This window comes from Tupaia chinensis, unplaced genomic scaffold (assembly GCF_000334495.1).
Source record: "Tupaia chinensis unplaced genomic scaffold, TupChi_1.0 Scaffold000047_1, whole genome shotgun sequence".
NCBI classification, from domain to species: Eukaryota; Metazoa; Chordata; class Mammalia; order Scandentia; family Tupaiidae; genus Tupaia; species Tupaia belangeri.
The window spans coordinates 4069711-4093925 of record NW_006159505.1 but is presented as its reverse complement, the minus strand read 5'-3'; the positions used below and the strand labels follow the sequence as shown (position 1 = coordinate 4093925).

Here is a 24215-nt window from a genome sequence, read left to right as displayed (position 1 = left end):
CATTCCTGCCGGATACTATCTGTTGACGCTCAGTGACATGGTCCTGCACACAGATGAAGAACAGGAACACGTGGCCACTCTTCCGCTCCCACACGGGACAAGGGTTCATGGTCCGATGCCCAGGCAACGTGGCTTCCATCAGTGGCTTCATAGGCCCCCACTAGACAAGGAGAAGGAAAAGAGTGTGGAGTGTGACACTAGCAGGAAGGTGTGAGGTGCATTAAAAGCATTAGTACTTTTCATAAACGAGAAGTAAATGATACCGAAACCTACAGAATCATAAGGCTCAAGTATTTACTAAATTCTCAGATAGCCTAGGGTGGCTTCTTAAGCTAGAAAGAGACGATGCTGATCCTGTTTATGTTGTCCCTCTATGGGGAATGCTTTTCCTTGATTTACCTAGACTTCCAAATCATCCTCCAGTACCTAACTCCAAAGTCACCTCCTTTGTGAAGCCCTCCATATAATTCCCTCTCCTCACGAATAAGTCATTACGCTTATAACATTGGGGTTTTTTGTAACTATATCTCTTTCTAGGCTAATTCTTTTAAATTATACTCATCTTGTATCTCCAGCGCCTGACACATGACAGGAGCTAAGTATTGGTACTTTTACACAGGAAGAAAGGAAGGAGGGTGAAAAGGAAGGAGGAAGGGAGAGAGAATGGGAAGGAGAAATGGAAAAAGAAAAGGAAAAAGAAAAGTAAGGCAGGATAAGAGGAAAGCTTTAGGCAAAGAAAGAGCATTTTGTTTTTCCTTTTCCTTTGTTTTTGTTTGCCTTTTTTAAAGAGATTTTTGCTATAGGGTGTGTGTGCTTGTTGGAGACACAGAGAGAGAGGAAGTGAGAAATCACCCCCCAGGGGAACGGCCACTCTACAATCCCTTCCCTCCATTCTCCTCTTGGGATCTTGGGCACTCACGCATCCGCACCTGGCATGAGTTTCAAAATGTGGAAGAAAGGGACTCCTGGCTACAGTAAACAAGTACAGGCTGTCCCTGACTTCCTATGGTTCGACTTGCGATTTTTCTACTTTACAATGCTGTAGAAATGGTACTCATGCAGTAGAAACCACACTTTGAATTTTGGCCTTTTCTGGGCTAGTGATACCTGGTACGAGGCCCCTGCAGGACGCTGGCCAGTGGCAGCTAGCCATGCAGTCATGAGAGTGGCCATCCATACTCTCCAGTGGACTGCACTGCCAGCGTGGATGCGGCTCTGCTCAGGTGCAGGCTAATAGACGTGTTCTGAGCACATTTAGTGTAGGTGAGGCTAAACGGTGATGTTCAGTAGTTAGGTGAATTAAACGCATTTTCGACTTACGATATTTGAAATTTGTGATAGGTTTATCTGGATGTAGCCCCATCACAAATCAAGAAGCACCTGTAGGGGCCAGCAGATGGTATAGCGGGTGTGTCACTGGACTCCTACATGGCCAACTGCCGTTCGAGTCTTGGACCCAGTAGCTTGAAACTCATGCCAGGCAGTGTGCATGTGGGCCCAAGATCCGGGGAGGAGAATGGAGGAGGGACTGTGGTGTGGCCATCCCCCCGGGGGGTGATTTTTTACTTTTCCTCTCACTGTCTTGTCTCTCTTGCTCTCTCCAGTGAGTGTATGCGCCCTATAGTAAAAACCTCTAAAAAAAAAATAGTACCTGTAATTAGACCAATCCTCTCCTGGTAACTAAAAAAATGTAGATTAAATATTAAAACCAGACAAAAATGTGTTTGAAAGCAGCAGAGAACAAACAAGGCAATGAAGAATTAAGAAATAAGAGTTCAAGGCTGACCCTGCAGTGCAACAGTTAAGGCGACCAGACCCCACATGGCCACCTGCAGGTGGAATCCTGGCTCCAATGGCTCGAGAAACACACCTGGTACAAAATCCTGGCAGGAAGAAGAAATGGAAGGAAAAGGACTATGGTTTGACCATTCTCTGTCGCGAAGTGCTTTCTCTCTCTCTCTCCCTCTCCCTCTCCCTCTCCCTCTCTCTCTCTCTCTCTCTCTCTCGGCAAGCTCATACATCCTCTGGCAATAATGAACTAATTAGTTTATAAATGAGAGTTCATTGAGAGAAGTTGGCTGGTTATTTCAAGTCCTTTTTCCTCAACAGGAGATTCCTACTCATTCTTGAAGAGAAAACCCAGGGGACAGCAGATGGTGTAGTGGTTATGTCACTGGACTTTCATATGGCTGACTGCAGTTTGAGTCCCAGACCTGATGGCTTGAACATCTTGCTGGGCCTGTGTGCATGTGTGTTCAAGATTCAGGAGGGAGAATGGAGGAGAAGGGATTGTGGTGTAGCCATTGACCCCAGGAGTTGATTTCTCACTTTCCCTCTCACTGTCTCTGTCTCTGCTGAGCACACGTACCTATGGCAAAACATTAAAAAAATAATAATAATAAATAAAATTTTAAAACAAGCAAAACCATACTCTAGAGCTGTAAATCAGTATAGTGATTACTTTGGAGAAGAAGACAGGGGCCATAAGAAAAACTTAGGTGCTAGCAACATCCTCTTTCTTGGGATACTAGTAATGAGTTTCGCAAGTAGCGGGTCCACAAGTGTTGGCTTGGTCATAATTCACTGTGCTGACATTCATGATTTGGACATGTTGCATTTACGTGTGTTTTCTGTTTCCTGCAGGTGTGTTACCATTTCACACTAAGAAAAGTTTAGGTTCGGCCTAGACAGCACAGTCTTTAACATACCAGACTTCATTGCTAGAGGCTACATGGTAAACCATGGTTGCACATCGCCAGGCCCGTCAACCTGAAATGCACTGGGTACACACGCCCAAGATCCTGACAAGCCAGAGGGCTGGAGTAAGGGGATCACAGAGTGATGAGACCATGTGGTCAGTGCTTCTTTCTCTCTTGTATATGTACAAACAGTCCCTGCATCATGAATAAAAATAAATGTAAAACTTTAAAGAGAGAAAAAGAAAAAGCTCCTGGGAGCAGGACAGTGATGCAGTGGTAAAAACATGTTCTTTGAGGCTGGCCCACATGAGAAGGTCCTAGGTTCATGTCCACAGACCTCCCTGAGTACAATAGGCACATGCGTGCCCATGATTCAGACCTGGCTGTGGCGGGGGTGAATCATAGCAAAAAGACACTGTTAGGGGTACTGTCTTTGTCTGTCTCTATGTCTCTGTCTTTCTGCCCCACAGAAGAAATTTTTAAAAATTTAAAAAGAAAGGGTGCCAGCAGGTGGCATGGTTGGTTAAGGGCAGTGGACTCCCACATGGCCGACTACGATTTGAGTTCCAGACCTGGCGGCTTGTTTTCTCACTTTCTCTCTCCCTCTCTCTCTCACTCTGTCCCACTCTGGTCAAATTAAAATAAATAAATAAATAAATAAATAAATAAATAAATAAATAAATAAAATAGTTCTTTTTTTTTAATTTAAAAAGAAAGTTGGTTTAAAGGAATATTAAATATGCTTGCTTTCCTTTGCTTCTGTGTGAAGAGACCCTGGAGGATCATAAAAAACAACCGGGACTGCCTATAGGAGGTAGATAAAGGAATGGAGCTATGCCTTTTTATACTGTTTTTAGTTTTCAGCCACATGAATATACTATCCAAAACAAATTATAAGCTTTTTAGAATTTAATTCCTGCATGAATGGGAAAAACCGATTTAGTGAGGCTCAGATCATAGGATCTGAGAGCAATACCAACCATAGGTCTCTCTCTCTTTCTCTGTGTCCTTCTCTCTCGTGGGAGAAGTGAATAAACAAACTTGAAAAAAGATTTACTCCTCAATTGTGTTATGCATTGGCTCAAGAAGCAATTGTACCTTAGGCTGAGCAAAAAAGGATACAAGATAGGATAACAAATGGAATTAAATACATAAATAAATCTTTTTTAAAAATTAAAAAGGGGCCGGCAGGTGGCGTGGTGGATAGAGGCACTGGATTCCCACATGACGGACCACGGTTTGAGTCCTGGACCTGGCTGCTTGCTTTCTCGCTTTCTCTTCCCCCTGCTCTCTCTCTCTGTGTGTTCCTGACTGGTGAAATTAAAAAATAATAACAAATAGAATTAAATAAATAAATAAATAAATCTTAAAAAAAAAAAAAAAGATACAAGATAGGAAAGCCCATCTCATTACTGAGTTGATCAGTTTACCCTTGGAGTCCTAAGTTCATTTCTGAGAATCACACTTTGAAAAAGGACACAGGGCCAGCCCATGGCCTGGTGGTTAAGGCAGCCAGATTCCACATGGCCAACCTCATGGTTCAAGTCCCAAACCCAAGTAGCTTGAAAAACATTCCAGGTATGTGTATGTGCATGCCTCAAATCTCAACAGGATGGAGAAATGGAGAAGAAAGCATTGTGGCATGGCCATTCCCCATGGGAAAGTGGGTAATTTCTCTTTCTCCCTCTCTGTCTCTGAAGAGCACACACTCCACTAAGAGAACTGAAGCATTTAGCCCAGAAAATAGAAAACTCAGAGGTCATGAACACTGCTTCCAGGTACTTCAAAGAGTAGTTCTCTAAAAAAGGAGTTTTATCTGTATTACCTATAGACTGACGGCCCCAAGGAGCAGAACAAGACCAAAGGTAAATACAGAGAGGTAGAGATCATCTCACTCTCTCTCAAGAACAAGGGCGGGCAGCAGGTGGCATGGTGATTAAAGTGCTGGACTCTCACATGGCCGACCATGGTTTGAGTCCTGGACCTGGGGGCTTGCTTTCCTACCTTCCCTTTCTCTCTCACTCTGTCTCTCTCTTGTCAAATTAATCAAATAATGATGGTAATAAATAAAATAAAATAATTCTTTTAAAAAAAAAAACAGAAAAACCTTAAAAGCTGCTGCAGGATTGAGTATGTCATTTGAAGAGCTGTGTGAGTAGACCCTTATGGAAAATGACTAATGTTGCATTCTTACAGAGTAACTTCTATTATTAACTTCATGTTGCACATGATGAAACTGAGAAGAGGCAAGTATCCAAAGTCACTCAGCCAATAAATGGAGGTCGCGACTGACTCCAAAGCCATGCTCGTAACCACTAAGCTATTCGTAGCTCCCGACAAAATACAGAGGATACCATACTGGGAAGGAAGCCAGGCTGAGGAGTCTTCTAAACGTCCATATTCTGACGTTCTATAAATCAGAAAATACAAATAAATAAAGAGAAGGGAGAATGAGTTATCAGAGAATGCAAGTAAATAGAAATAAAAAGAAGGGAGAATGAGTTGAAATGGACAAGTTTGTATATGTGTGTGACTACTAGATAGTGAGGTTATGCGACAGGTGTGATCGGACAAAGACTGGTTAGGGTCACCCCCTGGTGCAGTGGTTACCCGCGGTGCCTACAGAGCCAGATCTCACATAACCATCATGGTTTGAATACTGGCCCCACCAGCTGAAAAAACATATCAGGCACATACATGTGTGTGCCCAAAATCCTGATGGAATGGTCAAAAGGAGGAAGAAGCACCCAACAGAGGGGTACGTTCTCTCTTTCTCTCTGGTGATGTACACACCCTCGGCAATAAGGAAAAAAAAAAAAAAAAAGCCTAGGCACCCACTGTCTATGATGGAAGGCAGGGCGATGTGACCTCCGCCGGCGTCCATCCTAGAGGAAGGAAGAGCCAGCTCTGCCGGGCTGCAGGGCTGTGCCTATGGGGAGCCAGTTACACAAGCAGAAGGCTGGTCCTGGGAAACCAGGGGGAAGCCTCATGACGAGGTAAGGTGGAAGCGTAGGGACTGTGAACTCCCCAAAGCTAAAAACACCCCAGAGGTGGGGGGTGATTTCTCACTTTCTGTCTCTCTGTCTCTCTCTGTCTGTCTGGCGAGCACATGCGCCCTATAGCAAAAACCTCTCCAAAAATAAAAGAAAAAAAAAAAAAAACCCAGAGGAATGTGAGCCAGTATCATCAAAAGCAAGGATGGGGTTGCTGGCCAGGCCCACGCTCCGCAGACTAGTATCTGCGACAGCAGAGCCAGACATCAGCTATGGATGCGAAGCTTCAATGGGCGCTTTCAGACATCTGTAGGTAGAAAAGTAGGGCAGGTTAGGGGGACAAAAGTACTCTTTATAAAGATGCAGACACGGATAGAGTTAAGTATTTTTTACAAAAGACTCTCAAAACCATTGTCTCATTTGATCCTTGTTTCGGTCAACTCTGGGAGAGAGGGCAGCAACGGTTAAGAAAAAATGGTTTTCAGTTCACACTGAGCCAGTTGGTCCTGCATAAACAGCCCACCCTGGGAGAAGGAGCTGGGGCACAGAACGAGGCCTCTGCCACAGCGAGTCAGGCTTCCACTGGGAACTGGATCTCCCTGAGTGGCCAGGACACTTGTTGGAACCAGATTTGTATATCTAGACAGATAACCATGAAAATCCAGACCCCTACATAGAATGAGAAGCCAAGCTGGCCCGTTCCTCCCACCACCATGGTTTTTATTATGATTATTATTGTATTTTTATAATAGGGCGCATGTGCATGAGAGAGAGCAAAAGAGAGAAAGCACCCTCAGCAGAGATCTGCGCCTTGATCACCCCCACCCCCAGCCCAGCTCCTCAGGCTCTTGGGTGCCTGCACATGTGGCATCTTCAGGCTGGCCTGGGATTCTGACTCTTGGTCACTTGCTATAGCCTCCGTTTATCCAACCTGGGCTTTTGTTAAACATTGCTTTCCCCCCAACCCCAAACTCAAGCCTCTTTTCTGTCCCACTCTGCCTCATCCACACCAAGCCCAGCCTCTACTTCGTATGGTCAGTAGAGCCTCCAAGCCCTTCCCCCAGGATCCTAGCAGATCATTTTTCATCTTCTGACACTCCTCTTGTCTCCAGTTTTTATGCTTTGTTAGAGATACACATGTGCAGAGTTCCTCAATGCTTGTTAAATCAGCAGCCAAGCCAGCAGGTGGCATGGAGGTTAGAGTGCTGGATCCCACATAGCTGATTGTGTGGTTAGAGTCCCAGACTGACCCGCTTGGAAATCACGCTGGGCTTGTGTGTGCGTGTGCATGCCTAAAATCCTGATAGGAGACTGGGAGAAGGGACTGCAGCATGGCCATCTCCCCTAGGGGGTGATTTCTCACTTTCTCTCTCTCTGCTGAGCACACATGCCCTGTAGCCACAAAGAAAAAGGAAAAAAAAAAAAATCAGTGGCCTCCCTGTCTTCTCCCATCAACATTTTTCCCTCCCTAGATACACAAATATGAAACATTTTAGGAAAAAGGATACAACCAAAGAGAATATCAAGGAAAGTTACCTCCAAGGAAATAAAACTAATAGAACCAATAGGCTTTTTATTTTTTCAGGTTTTTGCCATGCATGCATTCATCAGAGAGAGACAGAGAGAGATGGAAAGTGGTAAATCACCTCCCGGGGAGATGGCCACACCGCAATCCCTTCTCCCCCATTCTCATCTCTGGATTTGGGGCATGCATGCACATGCACCTGCCATGATTTTCAAACCACCCTTCTTGGACTCAAACTGCGGTCAGCCATGTCGGAGTCCAGCACCTTAACTGCTACACTACCTGCTGGACCCTGATAGGTTTTTTTTTTTAATAATTATTTATTTAATCTTATTTATTTTTATTGGACCAGAAAGGGACAGACAGAAAGGGAAAGTGAGAAAGCAAGTCACAAGGTCCAGGACTTGAACCACAGTCGGCCATGTGGGAGTCCAGCCCTTTAATCACCATGCCTCCTGCCAGGCCCCCTGATAGATGGTTAAAGAGTATAATTAATACCCTGAGAGAGATAAGTTATATCCCTGAAATGATGATGTACTTACAGAAAAAGCCAAGTAGAGATACATGGGGTGAAGAAGAGGGCAGCTGGAATCATGCTGGTATTGGATGGGTGGTTTACCTCATGGAGTAGCTAGGATGGAGGAATAAACAAACTAGATGGCGCTGCCCTGCCGCTCATGATAAGCCACATGGGCACACCGAGCACAGCTCCAGAGTCGGCCCATCTAACGTGGGAGTCCTACCAAGAGGAAGAGGACCCTTGGATGAGAGCAACATATGAGAAAATAAGTATGATTCTGAAAGAAAGGTGAATAACCTGGAATTGAAACTTCAGAAGGCTCTGACACAGACATGTGGGGAAAGGTGGCGTGCAGGAGCTAAGTCACCAACATTCTTGATGCATTCCTGGAGCTGCTGCAGATGCTCAGGGAGAGCAGGGACACTCGAGACCCAGACATTTTTAAGTATGTGTACTGGGAACCACAGAATAAACAGAAATAGAATGTAAAATCTGAAACGGATGAAGGAAAAAGTGGATCAAAGGAAATTCGAGGAATCAAACAGTAGGCACGGGGCGTTTATGGAACCAAGGAGAGGCCCAGCAGCAGAGGCACAGGAAGTAGTTAAACGACTTTTCAAATAAGTCACTGCATAGCAGCTTCCTTCCCTTCCCTTTCTGGGAAGGAAGATATTTTAAACATTTTCAACATCACACAGGACATTTGCTGTAGGTTTCTCAGAGAGATTTGATCAAGTCGAGGTCATTCCCATCTCTTTGGAGTTTGATAAATGGTCAATTATAAACTGGATTTTGTATTTTATTATATTGGCTTTTGACCAACTGTTTTTAAGATTCATTTGTAAGAGAAAAATATCAGGACCAGCAGTTGGTGTAATGACTATGTCGCTGGACTTCCATGTAGTCGACCGCGGTTCAAGTCCCAGACTCAGTGGCTTAAACTCATGCCAGGAGGAGGGTGGAGGAGAAGGGACTGCCGGCATGGCCATCCTCTCTGGGGGGTGATTTCTTGCTTTCTGTTTCTCTGTCTTTGTGGCAAGTGTACACGCCCTATAGCAAAAACCTCTTCAAAAAAAAAAAAAGAGAGAGAAACAAGTCCATGAAAAATGAAAAGAACTTTTCTCATCAAAGTATTTTTTCCTGTATATTCAACTATCCTCTTACATAAACTCTATCCTTTGGGTTTTATTTTAAACACACAGACAAACATACATGAGGGGACTTCAACAAGTTCACAGAAAAATAGGACTGAAATATTAGGGGTTTTTTGGTGCAAAAAAATTGAAATCTACAGTTTTTTTCATACACGAACTTTTTTTTTTTTTGGAAAGGTTTTTTGCTATAGGGCACGTGTGCTTGCCAGAAAGAGAGAGAGAGACCAAAGCAACGTAGAAACACCCCCCCCCGGGGGGGGGATGGTCATGCCACAATCCCTTCTCCTCCATTCTCTTCTCGGGATCCTGGGCACGCATGCACACACGCGCAGCTTGAGTCTAAGCCACCAGGTCCGGGACTTGAACCGCGGTCGACTACACGGGAGTCCAGCGACGTAGCCATTACGCTAACTGCTGGTCCCCATACATGAGCTTTTTAAAGACCCCATATGTAGGTTCTGAAATAACCCTGTCATTTCCAGACACAGGAGCAGTAACCATTCTTTACCTGCTAAGATACAGTAAAAATGGGGGACCAGCAAATGGAGTAATGGACTCCCACATAGTTGACCGCAATTCAAGTCCTGGACCTGGTGACTTAAAACTCACGCTGGGCACATGCGCATATATGCCCAGAAATCCTGAGAGGAGAACAGAGGAGGATTACAGTATGGCTGTCTCCCTGGGGGGTGATTTCTCACTTTCTGTCTCTCTCTCTCTCTGTCTCTCCAGGGAACACAAGTGCTAACATCTATAGCAAAAATCTTTCTTTAAAAAAATAAGATACAGTAAAAATGTGCTACTTGGGGCCAGAAGGTAACATGGTGGTTAGAGCTGACCACAGTTCAAGTTCCAGGTCTGGAGACTTGCTTTCTCACTTTCCCTCTCTCTCTCTTTTTCACTCTGTCTCTCTCTAGTGAGTGCATGTGCCCTATAGTAAATTTAATATAATAATAATAAATAAAGTTAAATAAATAATTCCTTTTTTCTTTCTTCCTTTTTTTTTTAGAGAGGGATTTTTGCTATAGGGCGCATGTGCTTGCCGGAGAGTCAGAGAGAGGAACAGAAAGACAGAGAGCAAGAAATCACCATTCAGGGGTGATGGCCATGCCACAATCCCTTTTCCATTCTCCTCTCAGGATTTTGGGCATGCATGCACATGCACCGAGTGTGTGTTTCAACCCTCCCAGCTGAGGACCCGAACCACGGTTGGCCATGTGGAAGTCCAGCAATGTAACCATTATGCCATGTGCTAGTCCCAAGAAATAATTCTTTAAAAAAAAAAAGTACTACTTAAGGACAAGGGCTCCAACTCCAGTTCTGTCACTTATTAGATGTGTGCCCCAGTCACTTTAATTCTGGCCATTTCCTCCTATAAAATGGGACTAATATGTACCTTACATTAAGCATTTAGTCGTATAATGGATGTCACTGTTAGTTCACGCTCTGTCATCTACTGAACAAGCCTTGTCTCCAGGACCGCACATCAGCCCTGGACTAACTGTGCTTCCTTCCTGGGTGATTCGCCAGGCTTAATGGGAATACGGATGAAAAGTGTACCACAAGTCCGCTGCATCTAAAGGAACCATGGAGACTCATCGGGTCAGAGACTGACTTTGAAGCCTCCTCCCACTGCAGTTATAGCTCATGAACCTGAGCACATGGCAACCCCTCAGAGCCTCTGTTTCTCACCTGTAAAGTGTGACTGACAACAGTAACTATGACACAGTGGCTGTGAGGATACAATGTCCTCTGGCACACAATAAGCACTCAGAGAGAGACATTGTGTCTACTTTTTCCCTTCTCCTTTCCTCACACAACCTTTTCTGCACTACTGAGAAAAGGCATAGACACCGAAGTGCTTGGAAGCTCCATGGAGAGAAACTGAGGCCCAGGCCCAGCTCTGGGATGAGGAGTCACCTGTACTGAATGCCCTGTCCTCAGTCCTCGCCTCAGCACCAGGTAGAGAGCATCCTCATCCTTGCTGGTGGACCGCTTCTCAGCAAAGGCCAGGAAGGTGTGTGCAGGGGGCACGTAGAGCAGGGCTGGGATCCGGTAGGTAATGCCTCTCTTGTCTTCTTGCTGGAACAGAGGGTAGTTGACGGAGCATGGTGTCACTTCTTCCATGACCTCTGCAAGGAGAGGAGACAGCTTAATGTGTGTCCATCGCAGATGCTGGCCTGCACACAAGTTCTGCCCCATCATTCCATTTTGGAGAGCAGAGGGAGGCAGAGGTGTATTCAAATGCTCATGTGTTTATACAAAGGGACCATCACAGTCCCAACAGCACAAAGCAAGCAATACGCATCTTTATTTAATGATCTATTCTCTGGATTCTGGGAATCCTATGAGGCCCGTGTCAAGTGTGAATCCCTATACAGAGGATCTGCACTTGCTTCTGCCAAGTATCCTAGGGTATTACCAGCCTAGGATGGTTTTCAATGCCCATTTCCTGGTTGGACCTTCTAGCCATTCGGATATGATCCATGTTAACCCAAATCCATATGCCTGTGGTTAAGAATTCTCTAGGAACGGGCCAGCAGGTAGTGTAATGGTTGGGATGCTGGACTCACACAGGTTGACCATGGTGCAAGTCTTGGACCTAGTAGCTTGCTTTCTCACTTTCTCTCTACTTCTCTTTCTCTCTCTCTCTCTGATGAGTGCACATGCTCTATAGCAAATTAAAAAAATAATAAAATTAAATAAATAATTCTTTTTAAAAATAAATAAATAATTCTCTAGGAAAGTTGTTCCCTGTATCAGAACCAAGACTACAAGGCAATCTTCTCTGTCATCTCCATATCAGTAGGGAGGATATGTTTTCCTAGTTCACCCTATTCAGTGTGTACACCCTACACTGGGTGTAGAGCTCCTAGGAATTTACCTTCATGTGGGGAATCTCAATTTCAACTAGAGTCTACTCATGTGGACCTGTTGCTTCATTTGCTTTATCAGAAGGTCTATAAACGTCCAAGTTTCTGGGTAAAGATGACTAGCAAACCAGGCACCTGAGAGCAGGTTAAGGGGCTAACTACTCTGGTTGTCTGTTCCCTCTTACTTTCCAGGTCCCTGGAGGTCTCATTTACTTTCTTTCAAATTCGGCTCTAAGGGCTTTATTTACCCACCATGTTACAGGTTAGTTAGCCCCACCACAATGCTGACAATGCAAGTCTCCAAATACTCTTCTCAAAGATAACCAAGTTTCGCTTCCCAGAGGCCCCCGAATGGTACCACACCAGACAGACAACCAAGCTTAGAATGACTTCTTCCACAAACCGTCTGTCATCCAAGCCCTACCTTATAAACCATTTGTAAAAATTATCAAGCTGTAAGAACTACTCTTGGAAGCTCTTTCTTAATTCAATAAATATTTCTGGTTGCCTACTCTGTGCCAGGCCATAAGCTAGGTGCTGAGGAAGCAGATGAATCAGAGGATCCTGATCTCAGGAAACCCGCATCTGTGTGAGGCAAATGGACACACCCCCCAGCTCCAGGCATGGACAATTCCAGTATGATGTAGTAAGTGCTACTTTAGAGGTCAACACAAGGGCAAGGAAGAAAACAGATGAGGGCATCTGTCCGGACCAAGGCCTCAGAGATTTGAAGGGGTAAGAAGTGAGCTCCTGCCTCACGCAGTCACGCGCTCTGCCTGAACACGCTCTCAGGTGGCCAGCAGCTCTCTCCCACCTCTTCAGCTCAGTTCGAACACGGAACCAGCAAGGCCTTCCCTGGTCACTCCCTTTCCCCGCTCAATCCTCACTCATCACCCTTCACTGTCTCATATATCACACTTGGGTTATACATACTACCAAATCGAAGTGCTGTAAAGGGCAAGGACATTGTTTTACTCACTGCTACTGTCAACCATATGATAGAATAAAGATGTAACTGAGAGAACAATAAGATTGAAGGCAGGGGCGGGGGGCTGGCAAGTGGCATGGTGGTTAAGGGCTCTGGACTCTCACATGGCCGACCATGGTTCAAGTCTCGGACCTGGTGGCTTGCTTTCTCACTTCCTCTCTCTCTCTCTGTCTCTCTCTGATCAAACTGGAAAATAACAATGATAATAATAAATAAAGTTAAATAAAATAATTATTTAAAAAAAAAAAGATCGAAGGCGGAAACACATTGCAAAGCAACCAGTTGGGACAGTGCTGAGAGCACGAAATCCAGAACACTGGCCTGAGATCAGTGTGGAAAACTATGCGGATCATGAAGCTCAAGACAGACCCAACAGGAAAGAATCTATGCAAGGTCCCCGCCAGGAACCGTAAGGATTATGTGTCCCAGATAACAGTAATGGCCTCCAAGAGTTAATCTTTCTTTAAGAGCTTGCTGTTCCTCACATAGCAGACAGAACATTCACCCGACTCCCTTTACGATAGCTTAAACTGTCTGTAAAATAAAGCATCTGGGCTCTCACCCTTGAGGTTCTGAGGACCCCCTTCCCATACTTTTGTGTCTGTCTCTTTCTTTATCCTCTGTGCCACTCCTTCATTCGCCCAGTTCACCAGTATGGATCCGGCACACGACCCCACCTCCACACCTAGAACCACGCCTGGCACATGACAGGCACTCAACAAATACTTGATGACTGACTGACTGAATGAATGAGTGAGCTGGAGCTTAAGGAATGAATAGGGAGTTAGTCAACTGACAATGAAAAGGAGAAGGGCAGAGGGAGTGGATATGAAAATAGGCAACAAAAACATAACGAGCAGTGAGGACTCACAGTAGTCCGGTCCTACAACAGTGAGGTGGAATAGAAATGGAACCGAAGGAGTCAGCAGAGTCCAGATCCTGGGAGGCTCTGAGACCTTGTTAAGGTGTTGATCCCACAGACGGGGGCCACTCAAGCACTTTTGACAGAGGAATGGCATGATCATTCAGACTGGTCTCTCACAGAGCTTTCTGGGCAATTCACTACAGGGCAAAATTGTATCGCTTTTGGCTACAGCCTTGTTATACCTAATATGTTGTTTTACTTGCTGTGAAGAATTGTTACACTTGATATATATTGTTTAATGGCTAAGTTAGTAGTTTGCTGTGAAGAAAATGTTTGATTGTAACACTGCGTACTGAGAGCATACCTGACTCCATTTTGTAGTACATTCAGCCTGGCATTAGTCAAGTTCCTGGAAATTCGACACTCAGCCAACCCCCTAGTGCTTATCACTGATAGCAGACTAGCCACATGCTGACAGATAACACGAGGGACGAGGGACGTGAGCATGGTCTATGCTCCACCCCACTCCTCCATGACGAGCAAAAATATCCCACTTTGTTCTGACCAAATCCCATAGACTTACATGTAAAATACTCTGTTTTGTCAAGTGACCATGAGCCTGCCAAAATTAGACATAAAAAGAGGAGCTTGAGCCCAGCTCATCGACTCTGTCCTCCCCTTGGGCCAGATCCCGTCTCGCTGCATCTGAGATCTCCCTTGCAGCCAGAGGCCCTGTCAGGTTTGCATATGGCCTCCTCCTCGCCCTAACGGCCCTCCGCTCTGCTGTCTTTGATGCTCCGTTGTCGGCCACTAGCCCTGACCTCCGTAATCTAGGATCGCCAGGTGTACTTCCTCCTCACTCGCCCTTGGTCATCTTGTGGCCACTGCCACCATTACACTCTAAGATTTTCATGGAGCTCATCCCCAGCTCGCCGCCTTTGTGTCGTAGATGCCCAGTGGACTCAGCACTCGACCTCCCTCTAGCCCTTGCTGACCACACTCCCATCGCCGCGCTTAGCATAGGACACTGTGCAGCTCATCCCATCGTGACTTGTAAGCCCCCCTTTTCCCTGTGCGATTAAAGTAACTTGATAGGCAAACCTGAGTGCTGTCCTCCTTCCGTGGGCTAGAGCACAGATTGGCTGTAATTGCTTGGGCAGCTGACAAACGTGAATCGAACCTTTATTAAGTCGTGCTTAAACTCTCCCTCCCTCTCGCTCCCCTTCCAAAACTCCCTTTCCCTTCACTGCTGCTCTGCACGACAAGTCTCCTAGTGACAATCCAGACAGACTTTCATCAGTAGCACAGGAATGCTTCATTTAGCCACTTGTTTCTAACTTCAGGAAGAGAAGGTTGGCTCTGTGATAATGACTCTATAAAGGGCATTCATCTCTACCTCTCCCTCTCACCCTCCTTTTTGCTCCCACATGCATACTCTATCCATGAATGATATAAAAGGAGAGAGAACAAAAGACAAACAAATAAAAAAAAAGATGGCTCCCTCTCAGAGAGGAGTGGAAGAGGTGGCCTCGCTGAGACCTGAAGAAAGGCATCCCCTCACTCAGGTCCTGGGCTCTCAGCAGTAGAGTCAGACAGGCAAGGGTACATTGCTTTCCTCCCTCAATACTAGAGCACACCTCCTCCCGCCACACACTCATCAGGCTCTGCTGCCAGGGAAGTCCTACTTTCTTCTAAGTACATATCTGTTCTTGAGCCAGGCTGCTGTAATCATTACAAACACAGAATTTGGGCCAGGACAGGACTACAAGATCTTGGGCCTGTTATTTGACTTGTCTTTGCATCAGCATCCTCACCCATAAAATTCAGTAGAGTGGGTTGGAAGAATTAAAAAGCTTAAGTTTAGTAAGTGTTATAAGGCCTATAACATAGTATAAGCACAACACATGTGACAATTATTTTTAGACAACCAACCACTGCATATTCTAGTTTTATCCCTTTAAATCCAGGGGATCATGATGATGGTGATGATGATGATGATAACTCCCTTCTTTTTTTTAATAATTATTCATTTAATTTTATTTATTCATTCATTTATTTTAATTTGACCAGAGAGAGATACACAGAGAGAGAGAGGGGAAGTGAGAAAGCAAGCCACCAGGTCCGGTACTTGAACCGCGGTCGGCCATGTGGGAGTGTCCAGCACCTTAACCACCATGCCACCTGCTGGTCCCGATAACTCCCTTCTTAAAAGCATTTAAATCCTTCTTTACCTCTGGGGAAAAGTATACTTTAACTAAGGTAAGACTTTAATTATGAGTCATATCAATACTATTAGTTGTTAACCAACACGTGACTATTAGTTAACACCTCAACAAGGAGTCTCTGGATGCTAAGAAGAACGGAGCACAGGATAGGCATGGAGTGGGATGGAAGAACTCGGAAAAAGGAAAGGGAGAGGAAGTGCAGAGGTCATCAAAAGAGAAGCACAACTCGCCATATAGACTGGACTCATGTCCAGGTGACCTTGCACTGGTCACTCAACCTCCCTAGGCCATCGATTCTTTGCCTGTAAAATATGAATAATAGTATCTACCTCAGAGGATCAATACGAAGAACCATGAAACATATTTCATAAACTTGAAGGCACGATAGAAACCTTCAATTGCTATAAATTTGGGGGTCTTCCATTTCACCTGTGGTTCAGCTATCCCTAAAACAATTAAAGTCATCCTCATTCATTTGTATAAAGATTATGCGGTCACGGTGGTGACAGTGGTGACACAGACGGCCACTCTGGCACTGACACCCAAGCTATTGTATACCGACCATGTGCTGGGAACCAGAGGTAGAGAAGCATCAGACATAAATCTGCTTTGGAGTCCTTCATTGTAAGCAGACTATTCAAGTGACAACTTGTTGCACCATTTAATCACCTTCCCCGCAAGCCCTATCTGCTTTCTTTCTAGGGGATGGTGTGACACAGGATGGACTCTGTGGTCTGACTTAGCTACACTTACCAGCAAATCACTATACCTTTGAGCCTCAGTTTCCTTACTTGCAAAAAGGAGATAACACCACCCATTTCTCATGCTTTCGTGACAATGTCATTGCACAACCTCCAACTAATGCAGTGAGTCCCAGGAAAACGCCCAGCTGATTTATTCACTCCTACCAACTACTATTTATGGAGCACCTACGATGTGTCAGGCCTGCGAAGATCCTGTAGTGAACTCCCTCGTGGTACGGAGGGGAAAACTCGGTCCCACAGAAGGCGAAAAGCTTAGGAAAGTCCTCTCGGTAGCAATACCTGGGTCAAGACCAAGGTTCCTAGATTCCAGGCCCTTCCTGCTGCCCCTCTCTAGTAGGAAGGATTCCCACAGTCTCCGTTCCCTTTCATCTCTACCGTGCTAATCCCACGGCTAGAGTTTGGCTTCGGTGAGAAGAAAACACACAGAACTAGCCAAGAGCAGCAGAATGGGTGGCTCTGTCTCAAGACTGGATCTGCTGAGCGTACACGGTGCAGACTGTGCCCACAGCCGCAGTGCCCCACTTTTAGGGAGCTCTCTGCCTCCCCAGCCCGCTCACCTGCGCTGGACCCCGGCTCTTCGGTTGCTCCCAGGACAGAGCTGGGCGCAGGGGGCTCCTCCATCAGGTCTCAGACGCTGAGGCCGAAAAGGACCTGCACCACCTCTGTGGTGACGGCGAGAGAGAAGGGAGAGATCGTGGAGAGAAAAAAGGCACTCTGGACCCGGGGACAAGCCGCCGGACTGCAGGGCTCAGGGACAGCAAGTGAAGGCCCGGGGAGATCTGGAGCGAAACCGGGGCAAAAGTACGAGGAAGGGAACTGGCGGCGCAGGGCAAGATACTGAGCCCGGCCGCTGCAACACCTCAGAGGGCATCCGCTGGGGTGTGTGGAGGGCGTGGGGGCGGTGCCCGGTTCGCCCCGCCCCCAGGGCCCCCCTTCGCTCCGCCCCGCCCGTCGCCCCGCCCCCGTCACCCGCCTCTGCGTCCTTCAGCCGCGCGGCAGCAGCCTCGGCCTTGTCTTATCTGTCTTACCACCGATCAGTCCAACTCAACTCAGGCCTTAGGGTTCCTGGAGTCCCCCAGTGACGGCTGTGTCCCCCAGACCGCCCTCAAACTTCCCTCTCCCGCTCCGTGCTAATCCTTTTTATAGCTATTGGTTTATCTGTTGATAGGTATCACCGCCTAAAACTTCCCTGGACAGCCTGAGACTCTAACAAAGGTTCCGGGCCTCAGAGGGGACGCTACGAAAAGGACCCCGCGGTCCAGAGCATCGGCTACACCTCTTGCAAAACTACCAATTAAATATTAGTACATGCAGTTTACTAGTTGTGTATATATGCACGTATTTACATACATATATTTGACGCAGAGTACCGAGTCCATTCTCCTGTCACAGAATCTAATACCCCTCATCACCCGGAAAAGGAGAAAAGACCATCTTTCAGTTGGAGCTAAGTACAACATAAAGGAATTAGTTAAAAGCCAATAAGGGGAAATACAGACTGCTAAATTTGAGGCGTTAAAATTTTTAAACATTTGTAAGTTTGAATTCTTGATATATTTTCTGCATTAAAAAATGAGGAGGAGGAAGAAGAGGTAGAAGGAAGAGGAGGAGGAGAAGAGGAAGAAGAAAAGAAAAAGAAAACGAACTCATGAAAGGATTGGTGTTTTTCTCTCAAGGAACACAGGAGCCAACCTGAATACAACCTGATGTATTTATTTAAAAAAAAACAAAAACAAACAAACAAACAAAAATCCTAAAATTAAAGAGTAATCCGGCAGCAATGAGCCCAAATGATAGTCTTAAAATACTATTTCTTCCTCAAAGGAACCAGGGTTCTATGGGGAAAAGTGGCCAATTTCAGATTCAGAGAAGAAAATGTACAATATTAGTGTACTACTCTTGTCCTACCAGAAAGCAAGGAATCAGCAGCAGTCATGGGGTGGTGTCAGGAGAAGACAAGAGGCAACCTGAAGGAAATTCCACAGGCCAAATATGTAAAAATTTGAGCACCTGCAAGAATAATGGCCAGAAAGAATTAAGTATACTAAAATTTATGAGTTCATACTGACATGTGGAGAACAAAGTTACTTTGGTCACCTCAGGGGTTGCTAATGTAAGAATCAAGTTTTTATTCTGCCTTTGCTGTACAAACTATGTATCAGAGTAACCAACTACTTCTTTTTTAAATTTTTATTTATGATGATGATTATTTAATCATCAGAGAGAGAGAAAGAGGGAAAGCAAGAAAGCAAGCCCCTAGGTCCAGGACTCAAACCACTGTTGATCATGTGGAAATCCAACACCTTAATGACCACACCTCCAGCCGGCCCTAGAATAGTTCTTTATAAAACAATCAGCTAGTAAGTGTTGAAAGGCTGATAGAATTACTGGTTTGTCAGAAAAGTCATGACACATTTTTATTTTTTTTGAGCGGTTTTTGCTATAGGGCATGTGTGCTCTCCAGAAAGACAAAAGAGAGACAGAGAAACAAAAAGTGAGAAATCACCCCCCCCCGGGGGGGGGATGGCCATGCCATAATCCTTCCTCCTCCATTCTCCTCTCTGGGGATACGCATGCACACATGCGTGGCATGAGTTTAAGTCACCAGGTCTGGGACTTGAACCATGGGTGACTACATGGGAGTCCAATGACATAGCCAATATGCCACCTACTGGTCCCAGTCATGATACATTTTTACATAAAAATACACGTCATTACTATTCTGACAACCCAATAGAATCTCACCATTTTGCAACCTCTACTGAAATAATAAATCTAGACAGTAATTATCAATAAAGTGATTATCAATGGCCGCTGAATCCATTAGGTAAAAGACTAGTGAAAATTTTTATAACAGAAGGGTCAGGCCAAAAGCACCTGAACCCACTGAATAATTATAATATCACAAAAGAAGGAAACCAGATATTATGTGACCTCCTGATGTGATGCAATAAGAACTACACAGAGTTTTTTATGGCATATTCCTGTACCCCCCAAAATCAAACAAATAGTAGAAAACACGTTAAATGACACCATCAGGATGCAATCAGCCAACCATAACATGGGAAATCTGCAGGGAAAAATGATGTGGTTTGTATTTTTTAATAATGATTTAATTTAATTTATTATTATTATTTCTTAATTTGACCAGAGAGAGACACAGAGAGAGAAAGGGAGAGAGCAAAGTGAAAAAACAAGCCGCCAAGGAGTTCTGAGTGGCCCCATTCTGGGATTTCAACCCCTGAAGACCCTCTGCCCAGACTTCACCCTCTTGCTGCCCAGTCAAGCCAAGAGCCAGGACAAGCCAATCAGCAGCCATCTATATTTGAGATCTGAGCGGCCCTATTCAGGGATTTTGACCACAGAAGACCCTCTGCCCAGATTTCAACCTCCTGCTCTCCTGTCTAGGAAGGAACAAGTTAGAACACTCTACTTATTCTGTCTCTTTCCATCTCTCTCTCTATTTTTAATTTTAAAAAATTGTTTTAACTTAGCTCTCTGCTGCTCTTTTGTCTTTCTAATTCTTTCCTTTCTCCCTGCCCCACAGGATAAGCCAATCAGCAGCCATCTATATGTGAGTTCTGAGCAGCCCCATTTGTGCAGCGCGCTAGTGCGCCATGCAGTTTTCATTTTTTGACAAAAAATTTTTTTCTTGTCTTTTTCTTACTGTTTTTGTCTTTTTTCCCCCCTCTCTCATCTTTTTTATTTTTTTCTATTTCTTTTCCTTTTCTTTTTACCTTTCTCGCTCTTCTGTTCAGCCTCCACACACTGATTTTCTAGACAGGTCTAGGTGCTCAGTAGCCAACTATCTGAATATTTTTAGGGTCAGGTTAATCCTCAATTTTCATTGAACCAGCTGTGCAAAGGGAGAAATACAGTACTGTTTATAGACTGCAGGTCACCTCCTTCTGCATTCCTCTCATTGCTCAGATTTAACTCCAAAAAAATAGGAAAAAACTTAAAATCCATCAGATGACCAGAAACCACTGCTGAGGCACAAGAAATATGAGAAACCAAGAAAATATTTCTCCTTTAATGGAAAAGAATAACTCCTCTTCCTCCACAAAGAATACAAGGGAACTCATGGAAATGTCAGATAAAGAATTTTAAATATTCGTAGTGACAAAGCTAACAGAGATGCAAAAGAATAGAGACAACGGAACTCAAGAAAATGCAGGAGAGAAGAGACACTGAGTTCCAGGAGGTGAGGAAGTTCTTACACAATCTAGAAAACAGATTCACATCATAAAAAAGAAATGGAATTGTTAGAGATGAAGGCTGTAATACAAGAAATCCAAACTTCCATTGAAAACATCAAAAGCAGATTAGATCATGCAGAAGTCTAATCTTCTCAGATGCAGAAGATAGAATCTCTTACCTAGAGTAATTCACCAAAAATACTGAGAAAATAACCCCCCATAAATGAGAATAACATACAAGTTATGCTAGATATCATTAAATGCCCATTAAATACCCAAACATTTGGATCATCGATATCCCAGAAGGTGAAGAAACTAAGGGCATTGATAATCTATTCCATGAAATACTGCAAGAAAACTTTCCAAACCTAGAGAGGCATTCAAATATCATGACCCAAGATATACGAAGGACCCCACATAGAATCAATCCAAGAAGATCTTCCTGAGGCACATCATAGCCAGATTGACCAAAACAACAGACAGAGACAAGAAGCTAAAATTGGCAAGAGAGACGCATCAAATTACTTTTGAAGGATATCCCATAAGGCTAACATCATACCTCTTATTGGAAACAATGCAAGCAAGGGAAAAAATGGGAAAATATATTCAGTGTTAAGTCAAAAACAATTTCAACTATACCCAGCCAGATTATCTTTCATATGGGTAAAAAAAAAAAAAAAAAAGAAACAAACATTCACATTCTCAGATTTAAAAAATCCTGAAAGAATTTACCAACACCAGACCAGGTCTCCAAGACGTGCTAAAAGGGAGTGCTATACCAGGAAAACTAAAGTCAGACATACAGAAATTAGAGTACAAGAAACAACCAAAAAATGGCCGGCCTAATGGTAGGGACAAGTCTGGAGTTGAACATTAACTTCTAGAGTTTAAATGGAAATGTCAGACCACAGTAGCACTGTAAATTCAATAGAAGAGAGATTAATCATATGAGCCCAAACTAGTGAAATAGAATTTTTGACTTTAGACTAAAAACATTACTGATTTTCTTCAATGCTTCGATCTCAGTATTTAAGGATTTTTGTCTTCTCTTGAACTGTTGATAGATTCAGCTACCTACTATTTGAACTGAATCCTAACCTTTTTCCTGGCTTTAAGTTTAAGCAAATTTCTCTTAACTTTTTTTATTTTGATCTATTAAAACTAAAACTTTTTACATTAAAAAATGCATTTTAAAAAATACCTATTAAGGTACCAGTGGGTGGCATAATGGCTACATTGCTGGATTCCCATGTAGCAGGCCACAGTTCAGTCCCAGACCTGGTGGCTTAAACTCACACTGGGCACATGTGCATATGTGCCCAAGATCCAGAGAGGAGAATGGAGGAGAAGGGATTGTGGTGTTGCCATCCCCCTTGTGGAGGTGATGATTTCTCACTTTCTATCTCTCTCTGTCTCTCTGGCGAGCACACACGCCTCATAACAAAAACCTCTCAAAGGAAAATACCTATTAATACCTATTGATTGACTGCAGTAAACTATATAGCCCCAGCAAGTTGCTACTTTACTCACTGGCGTTTATGCCTAAAGTTAGACATGTGTTCATAAATATGTATATATCAGCTGTGCTTACTATTGAAAATCTTTACATTAATTAAGCTCTTTAGCGAATCAATAAAATGTTAAATAAAAAGCATGGAAAACAACGGTACATACCAGAGACAGTGTGGGAGATGGAAGGAGGTGGCAGAAGGTGAGAGGTAGAGAGTCAAAGGAGGGGAAAGGGCAAAATATATAAGAAACAAGAAATAGAAAATAATTTGTTGATGATAACATGTAATATCCTTGATCGAGCCAATTTGCAATGTATACTGGATGGAAATTTTCATTTTGTATACTGTATTGATATGTAGTGAATGACTGCAAAATAATTAATTTTTTATCAAATAGGCATTTTAATGCATTTTTTTAATTTCAAGAAAAAGTTTTAGTTTTTTCCTGAAACATTTTGTATATTAATTAATTTACATTCATTCCCTAAGCATCATCACAGCATACAAAATGTGATTTCCCATCCAGAATATACTGCATAGTAGCTTAATCATGCATGTTATTGTCAGTAATTTTCCATTTCTAGTTTCATATATTTTACCGCTATTTCTGACCCTCTCCCCTTTCCCACCCTCTTCTCACACTATCTCTGGTGTCTACAGTTGTCTTTCATTCCTTTTTTCCCCACATTTTATTGATCACTCAATTTCTTAAATAATCTAACTACTTTCAATAGCAAGTTCAGCTGGTAATTTCAAGAAAAGCAGTAAAGAAATGCTAAGGAACTGTGCTTAAAACTTAAAGCCAGAAAACAGGTTAGGATTCTGTTCAAATAGTAGGTACACGAACCTATCGACAGCTCAAGACAGGAAAAAAATCCTTAAAACTGGAAAACAAAGCCTAGAAGAAAAATCAGCAATGTTTTACTCAAAAGTCATAAAATGCTATTTTGCCAGTTCAGTCTCATGTACTTAATCTATCTTCTGTAGTGGTTCAATCTTCCCAACTGAATTCTGGGATATAATATTCAACTCCAGACTTGTCTCTATGGTTAAGTTGGCCATTTTCTTAGTTTTTGAAACTGTAATTTCTGTGTGACTGTATTTAGTTTTCCTGATATAGCACTCCCTTCAGAACTTTTTGGAGATCTGGTCTGGTGCTGGTAAATTCTTTCAGGTTTTGTTTATCTGAGAATGTTCTTGTCTTTTCTTCTCACATGAAAGGTAATCTTGCTGGGTACAGTATTCTTGGTTGAAATTGCTTTTCCCTTAACACTTTGAATATATTTTCCCATTCTTTCCTGACTTGCATTGTTTCCAATGAAAGGTCTGCTGTCAGCCTGACGGGACATCCTTTGTAGAAACTTGCTGTTTTTCTCTTGCCAATCTTAGTATTTTGTCTTTGTGGTTTTGGTCAATCTGGCTATGGCATGTCTTGGAGAAGATCTTGGGTTGATTCCATTTGGGTTCCTTTGTATTTCTTGGGACTGGATTTTTGAGCACCTCTTTAAGTTTGGAAAGTTTTCTTGCAGGATTTCATGGAATAGATTATCAATGCCCTTATGAGTCTCTTTGCCTTCTGGGTTACCAATTATCTGGATGTTTGGACATTTGATGGTATCTAGTATTTCTCATATATTATTCTCATTTTGGGAGGCAATTTTCTCAGTCTTTGTGGTAGATTTTTTTAGGCCAGCAATTTTCTCTTCTATGTCTGAGATTCTATTTTCTGTATGATCTAGTCTGCTTTTAATACTTTCAAGGGAAATTTTTACTTCCTTTATTATAGCCTTCATCTCTAACAGGTCCCTTTGATTCTTTTTTTTTTTTTTTTCTTCCTTTGATTTTTTTTTAAAGGGTTTAATTCCTCTTTTAGGTCTTAAAAGAATTTCCTCACCTCCT

The 24215-nt window shown here is 43.6% G+C and overlaps 1 protein-coding gene across 1 annotated transcript in view; it reads right to left on the bottom strand.

Moving 5' to 3' along the window:
- NEU3 (neuraminidase 3) overlaps nt 1–17466 on the bottom strand; it is an 18951-nt gene extending 1485 nt beyond the window's left edge. Inside the window, exons 1-3 of the mRNA XM_006140999.3 lie at nt 17164–17466; nt 10812–11023; nt 1–160 (exon numbers count right to left, since the gene is read on the bottom strand). Coding sequence (XP_006141061.1) covers nt 1–160; nt 10812–11023; nt 17164–17227 — 436 coding nt within the window. The 5' untranslated portion in view covers nt 17228–17466. The remainder of the gene's footprint in view (nt 161–10811; nt 11024–17163) is intronic.
- Between the last annotated feature and the right edge of the window lie 6749 nt (nt 17467–24215).